The sequence below is a fragment of the Salvelinus namaycush genome, unplaced genomic scaffold, assembly GCF_016432855.1.
Source record: "Salvelinus namaycush isolate Seneca unplaced genomic scaffold, SaNama_1.0 Scaffold1521, whole genome shotgun sequence".
NCBI classification, from domain to species: Eukaryota; Metazoa; Chordata; class Actinopteri; order Salmoniformes; family Salmonidae; genus Salvelinus; species Salvelinus namaycush.
The window spans coordinates 22485-30000 of NW_024058255.1; the positions used below are offsets into that span (position 1 = coordinate 22485).

Sequence of the window (7516 nt, forward strand, 5' to 3'; positions counted from 1 at the left end):
TGTTTCATCTACAACAGGAAGTGGTCTCCTGTCTGACTGAGAACCCACTCACACAGTTCTGGGTTGTTTAATCTACAACAGGAAGTGGTCTCCTGTCTGACTGAGAACCCACTCACACAGTTCTGGGTTGTTTCATCTACAACAGGAAGTGGTCTCCTGTCTGACTGAGAACCCACTCACACAGTTCTGGGTTGTTTAATCTACAACAGGAAGTGGTCTCCTGCCTGACTGAGAACCCACTCACACAGTTCTGGGTTGTTCATCTACAACAGGAAGTGGTCTCCTGCCTGACTGAGAACCCACTCACACAGTTCTGGGTTGTTTAATCTACAACAGGAAGTGGTCTCCTGCCTGACTGAGAACCCACTCACACAGTTCTGGGTTGTTTCATCTACAACAGGAAGTGGTCTCCTGTCTGACTGAGAACCCACTCACACAGTTCTGGGTTGTTTCATCTACAACAGGAAGTGGTCTCCTGCCTGACTGAGAACCCACTCACACAGTTCTGGGTTGTTCATCTCCTACAGGAAGTGGTCTCCTGTCTGACTGAGAACCCACTCACACAGTTCTGGGTTGTTCATCTACAACAGGAAGTGGTCTCCTGTCTGACTGAGAACCCACTCACACAGTTCTGGGTTGTTCATCTACAACAGGAAGTGGTCTCCTGCCTGACTGAGAACCCACTCACACAGTTCTGGGTTGTTTAATCTACAACAGGAAGTGGTCTCCTGTCTGACTGAGAACCCACTCACACAGTTCTGGGTTGTTCATCTACAACAGGAAGTGGTCTCCTGCCTGACTGAGAACCCACTCACACAGTTCTGGGTTGTTTCATCTACAACAGGAAGTGGTCTCCTGTCTGACTGAGAACCCACTCACACAGTTCTGGGTTGTTCATCTACAACAGGAAGTGGTCTCCTGCCTGAGAAAGCAGGAGATGTTCTGATCCAGTTTGGCACCACGTTCCCATGTGAGTCGGGGTTCTCAACTCTGACATACTTAAAACGGCACGATCAGACCAACTGATGACTTGACTTGACTAGTGGTGACATCACTGCAAGTTAAAAGGTCGTACAATTTCAATTCCGCATAACGTCATTTTACAAATCAAAATCACATTTTATTGGCCGCATACACATTATGGGTGTAGGGAAATGCTTGTGTTTCTACGCTCCAACAGTAGCATCTAACAATACACACAAAGTTGATATGCTTCAGTTTGCTGCCATGACGACTGGTCTCCATGACGACTGGTCTCAAGTCTCCAGCGATCAGAAGGTAAAATACATCTAAAACAAGTGGCATTTACCCCGAGTGGACAAAACATTAGGAACACCTTAACAAGTCATTTACCCTGAGTGGACAAAACATTAGGAACACCTTCACAAGTCATTTACCCTGAGTGGACAAAACATTAGGAACACCTTAACAAGTCATTTACACTGAGTGGACAAAACATTAGGAACACCTTCACAAGTCATTTACCCTGAGTGGACAAAACATTAGGAACACCTTAACAAGTCATTTACACTGAGTGGACAAAACTTTAGGAACACCTTAACAAGTCATTTACACTGAGTGGACAAAACGCTGGGTGGCCGGGCGTCCGTCGGGTGAACGTCCGTCCGTCGGGTGGCTGGGCGTCCGTCGGGTGGCTGGGCGTCCGTCGGGTGAACGTCCGTCCGTCGGGTGGCTGGGCGTTCCTTCGGGTGGCTGGGCGTCCGTCGGGTGAACGTCCGTCCGTCGGGTGGCTGGACGTCCGTCGGGTGAACGTCACAGCCAATGGAGGTGAGGGTGCTGGAACACCCCTGAAAAATCTGTTTTTTTTCCCGCCACAAAAGGTTGAATAGACACACAAGTCAATGACCTTGACAAATTGTAAAAGCAAAGTCAAGTCAACTTGAGACCAGGTAGCAGGTTTAGTGAAACTTTATTCTCATATAAAATCCATAAATAGTGTCTGCAAGTGACATCAGGAGCGTGCACAATTACAGCCAGGCGTGTACACGTTGAGCTGCTCCAGTACAATAGAGATGGCTAGTAAATATACATCTATATCTGGTATAACTATATCTACGGCAAGGGCCCAGGACCAATCACTGAAACACACAACAGAAATACAGATTCCTCTCTCTGTCTGGGACGGCTGCGTCGTCGCCACGGAGACCCTTACAACAGATGAACCTTGTCTGATGATGCAGACAGACAACACTGATAGGATCTCTCTAAAGCACCCTGGTTACACCTTGCATTTAACATGTGGTTTTATGTCATCCGATCAAGGTGATCCGATGGTAATAAAATGCATCTGTTATCTTCCCCGCTGCTTTGTGAGCAGATTCCCTGCTACCCAGATGTGTGTTCAGACAGACAGGCTCAGCAGGACCCTGAGAAAACAATCTCATCGGGTAATAATCAGCCCTGCTGAAAGGTAGAAGCTCATTGAAAAACAACCCTTCCCTCCTCCTCCATCAGGCTGACACACTGGGGGGGGGGGGGGGACGGACAGGAAGGAGGGAGAGGGGGACAGGAAGGAGAGGGAGGGAAACAGGAAGGAGAGGGAGGGAAACAGGAAGGAGGGAGAGGGGAACAGGAAGGAGAGGGAGGGGAACAGGAAGGAGGGAGAGGGGGACAGGAAGGAGGGCGAGGGGGACAGGAAGGAGGGCGAGGGGAACAGGAAGGAGGGCGAGGGGAACAGGAAGGGGGGCGAGGGAAACAGGAAGGAGGGCACGGGGAACAGGACGGAGGGCACGGGGAACAGGACGGAGGGCACGGGGAACAGGACGGAGGGGGACGGGGGGTTATCCAGCAGGTAAAACGTGTGCTGATATGATAAAGCGTCTCTTTCAGGTAGAAGCCGACGTCGCCACTTTAGGACAAAGCTGTGTGTATGTAGAGTGGACGTATGTAGAGTGGACGTGTCTATGTGGCGTATGTCTACGCGAGCGGCGTCTTGAAGGCGCCCCAGCCGTGGACGTGTCAACGCAGCGTATGTCTACGCGAGCGGCGTCTTGAAGGCGCCCCAGCCGTGGAAGCATCGTGTGAAGCAGTGTGGTTCGTTCCCCTTCCTGACCAGACGCAGCTTCCTGGGCGTCTCGGTCTCCTTAGAACGCATGTGCTGGATGTAAACCTGGAGGAGAGACGGAACAGAACATCACCTAGACAACAGAACATCACCTAGACAACAGAACATCACCTAGACAACAGAACATAGATGTGATGGTGTGCTGGATGTAAACCTGGAGGAGAGACGGAACCTCCATTATATTCACATGGAACAACAATCTGACCTGCGGAAGTGGTGCTGACAGAATCTAGACAACAGAACATCATCTAGACACAGTAAAGATATAGTAAAACAATAGATAACAGAACATCATCTAGACACAGTAAAGATATAGTAAAACAATAGATAACAGAACATCATCTAGACACAGTAAAGATATAGTAAAACAATAGACAACAGAACATCATCTAGACACAGTAAAGATATAGTAAAACAATAGATAACAGAACATCATCTAGACACAGTAAAGATATAGTAAAACAATAGATAACAGATCATCATCTAGACACAGTAAAGATATAGTAAAACAATAGACAACAGAACATCATCTAGACACAGTAAAGATATAGTAAAACAATAGAACATCATCTAGACACAGTAAAGATATAGTAAAACAATAGATAACAGAACATCATCTAGACACAGTAAAGATATAGTAAAACAATAGATAACAGAACATCATCTAGACACAGTAAAGATATAGTAAAACAATAGATAACAGAACATCATCTAGACACAGTAAAGATATAGTAAAACAATAGACTGACATCATCTAGACACAGTAAAGATATAGTAAAACAATAGACTGACAGAACATCTAGACACAGTAAAGATATAGTAAAACAATAGATAACAGAACATCATCTAGACACAGTAAAGATATAGTAAAACAATAGATAACAGATCATCATCTAGACACAGTAAAGATATAGTAAAACAATAGATAACAGAACATCATCTAGACACAGTAAAGATATAGTAAAACAATAGACTGACATCATCTAGACACAGTAAAGATATAGTAAAACAATAGATAACAGAACATCATCTAGACACAGTAAAGATATAGTAAAACAATAGACAACAGAACATCATCTAGACACAGTAAAGATATAGTAAAACAATAGACTGACAGAATCTAGACACAGTAAAGATATAGTAAAACAATAGACTGACAGAACATCATCTAGACACAGTAAAGATATAGTAAAACAATAGATAACAGAACATCATCTAGACACAGTAAAGATATAGTAAAACAATAGATAACAGAACATCATCTAGACACAGTAAAGATATAGTAAAACAATAGATAACAGAACATCATCTAGACACAGTAAAGATATAGTAAAACAATAGACTGACATCATCTAGACACAGTAAAGATATAGTAAAACAATAGATAACAGAACATCATCTAGACACAGTAAAGATATAGTAAAACAATAGATAACAGAACATCATCTAGACACAGTAAAGATATAGTAAAACAATAGCCTATAAATCATTACAGTAGAGGCGCGAGAGGGTCACACATCTTACCTGGCAGGCTTTGAGGCTGAGTTTAATTTCTACCTGGCTGGTCTGCGTTCCCACCCACATGTACACCTGACAGAGAGACAGGAAACACTATTAAACCGAGATAAACAGAGACAGAAAACCCTATTACAGGTGTAGTGTCCAGGCCCTATATATAGACAGACAGGTGTAGTGTCCAGGTGTATATAGATAGACAGGTGTAGTGTCCAGGTGTATATACAGCTAGTCAGCTAGTCCCACCTCTTTGCCGTTGTCCAGCAGCATGATGTCATCGTCGGCCAGGTCGTCCTGACAGAAGTCGGAACATTTCTCAGACACGGCGAAGTATCCCTTCTCATTGGAGCAGCGGAACAGTCTGGCGTACTTCATATAGTCAGCGTCCTCGTCGTACACCTTCTGACAGCCAATCCCCACCCAGAAGAAGTTCTCCGGCTCCTCCCCCTCGTTGATCACCTAGGAGACAGGAGCTCCGGGTCAACGCAGGTTCTTACCAATTAGAATGATGTTAACCAGTCAAACTGCCACGGTCAGAGGTTCCATGTAAACCAGTCAAACTGCCACGGTCAGAGGTTCCATGTAAACCAGTCAAACTGCCACGGTCAGAGGTTCCATGTTTACCAGTCAAACTGCCACGGTCAGAGGTTCCATGTCAACCTGCCACGGTCAGAGGTTCCATGTTTACCAGTCAAACTGCCACGGTCAGAGGTTCCATGTTTACCAGTCAAACTGCCACAGTCAGAGGTTCCATGTTTACCAGTCAAACTGCCACGGTCAGAGGTTCCATGTTTACCAGTCAATCTGCCATGGTCAGAGGTTCCATGTTTACCAGTCAAACTGCCACGGTCAGAGGTTCCATGTTTACCAGTCAAACTGCCACGGTCAGAGGTTCCATGTTTACCAGTCAAACTGCCACGGTCAGAGGTTCCATGTAAACCAGTCAAACTGCCACGGTCAGAGGTTCCATGTTTACCAGTCAATCTGCCATGGTCAGAGGTTCCATGTTTACCAGTCAAACTGCCACGGTCAGAGGTTCCATGTTTACCAGTCAAACTGCCACGGTCAGAGGTTCCATGTTTACCAGTCAAACTGCCACGGTCAGAGGTTCCATGTTTACCAGTCAAACTGCCACGGTCAGAGCTTCCATGTTTACCAGTCAAACTGCCATGGTTCAGAGGTTCCATGTTTACCAGTCAAACTGCCACGGTCAGAGGTTCCATGTTTACCAGTCAAACTGCCACGGTCAGAGGTTCCATGTTTACCAGTCAAACTGCCATGGTCAGAGGTTCCATGTTTACCAGTCAAACTGCCACGGTCAGAGGTTCCATGTTTACCAGTCAAACTGCCACGGTCAGAGGTTCCAAGTTTACCAGTCAAACTGCCACGGTCAGAGGTTCCATGTAAACCAGTCAAACTGCCACGGTCAGAGCTTCCATGTTTATCAGTCAAACTGCCATGGTTCAGAGGTTCCATGTTTACCAGTCAAACTGCCACGGTCAGAGGTTCCATGTTTACCAGTCAAACTGCCACGGTCAGAGGTTCCATGTTTACCAGTCAAACTGCCACGGTCAGAGGTTCCATGTTAACCAGTCAAACTGCCACGGTCAGAGGTTCCATGTTTACCAGTCAAACTGCCACGGTCAGAGGTTCCATGTTTACCAGTCAAACTGCCACGGTCAGAGGTTCCATGTTTACCAGTCAAACTGCCACGGTCAGAGGTTCCATGTTTACCAGTCAATCTGCCACGGTCAGAGGTTCCATGTTTACCAGTCAAACTGCCACGGTCAGAGGTTCCATGTTTACCAGTCAAACTGCCACGGTCAGAGGTTCCATGTTAACCAGTCAAACTGCCACGGTCAGAGGTTCCATGTTTACCAGTCAAACTGCCATGGTCTGAGCTTCCATGTTTACCAGTCAAACTGCCACGGTCAGAGGTTCCATGTTTACCAGTCAAACTGCCACGGTCAGAGGTTCCATGTTTACCAGTCAATCTGCCACGGTCAGAGGTTCCATGTTTACCAGTCAAACTGCCACGGTCAGAGGTTCCATGTTTACCAGTCAAACTGCCACGGTCAGAGGTTCCATGTTTACCAGTCAACCTGCCACGGTCAGAGGTTCCATGTTTACCAGTCAAACTGCCACGGTCAGAGGTTCCATGTTTACCAGTCAAACTGCCACGGTCAGAGGTTCCATGTTTACCAGTCAAACTGCCACGGTCAGAGGTTCCATGTTAACCAGTCAAACTGCCACGGTCAGAGGTTCCATGTTTACCAGTCAAACTGCCACGGTCAGAGGTTCCATGTTAACCAGTCAAACTGCCACGGTCAGAGGTTCCATGTTTACCAGTCAATCTGCCATGGTCAGAGGTTCCATGTTTACCAGTCAAACTGCCACGGTCAGAGGTTCCATGTTTACCAGTCAAACTGCCACGGTCAGAGGTTCCATGTTTACCAGTCAAACTGCCACGGTCAGAGACAAGGTATAAATCTGTCGTTCTGCCCCTGAACAAGGCAGTTAACCCACTGTTCCCTGGTAGGCCGTCATTGTAAATGAGAATTTGTTCTTAACTGACTTGCCTAGTTAAATAAAGGTTAAATTTAAAAAATCATTGAGGAATAGGATGGTAGCTATACTTGTTTGCTGTAGGTGTAACAGACAGACAGCTATAACAGACAGACAGGTATATAGACAGACATATAACAGAGGCAGACATACAGCTTTAACAGAAAGACAGGCAGATGTACCTGTTTGCTGTAGGTGTAACAGACAGACAGCTATAAAGACAGACAGGTATATAGACAGACGTACTTGTTTGCTGTAGGTGTAACAGACAGACAGCTATAACAGACAGACAGGTATATAGACAGACATATAACAGAGAGGCAGACATACAGCTTTAACAGAAAGACAGGC

At 45.9% G+C, this 7516-nt stretch overlaps 1 protein-coding gene across 1 annotated transcript in view; it reads right to left on the minus strand.

Annotated features, from left to right (window-relative positions):
- Positions 1-2702: 2702 nt before the first annotated feature.
- flii (FLII actin remodeling protein) overlaps positions 2703-7516 on the minus strand; it is a 13422-nt gene continuing 8608 nt past the window's right edge. Inside the window, exons 6-8 of the mRNA XM_038983212.1 lie at positions 4847-5059; positions 4610-4675; positions 2703-3130 (exon numbers count right to left, since the gene is read on the minus strand). Coding sequence (XP_038839140.1) covers positions 2996-3130; positions 4610-4675; positions 4847-5059 — 414 coding nt within the window. The 3' untranslated portion in view covers positions 2703-2995. The remainder of the gene's footprint in view (positions 3131-4609; positions 4676-4846; positions 5060-7516) is intronic.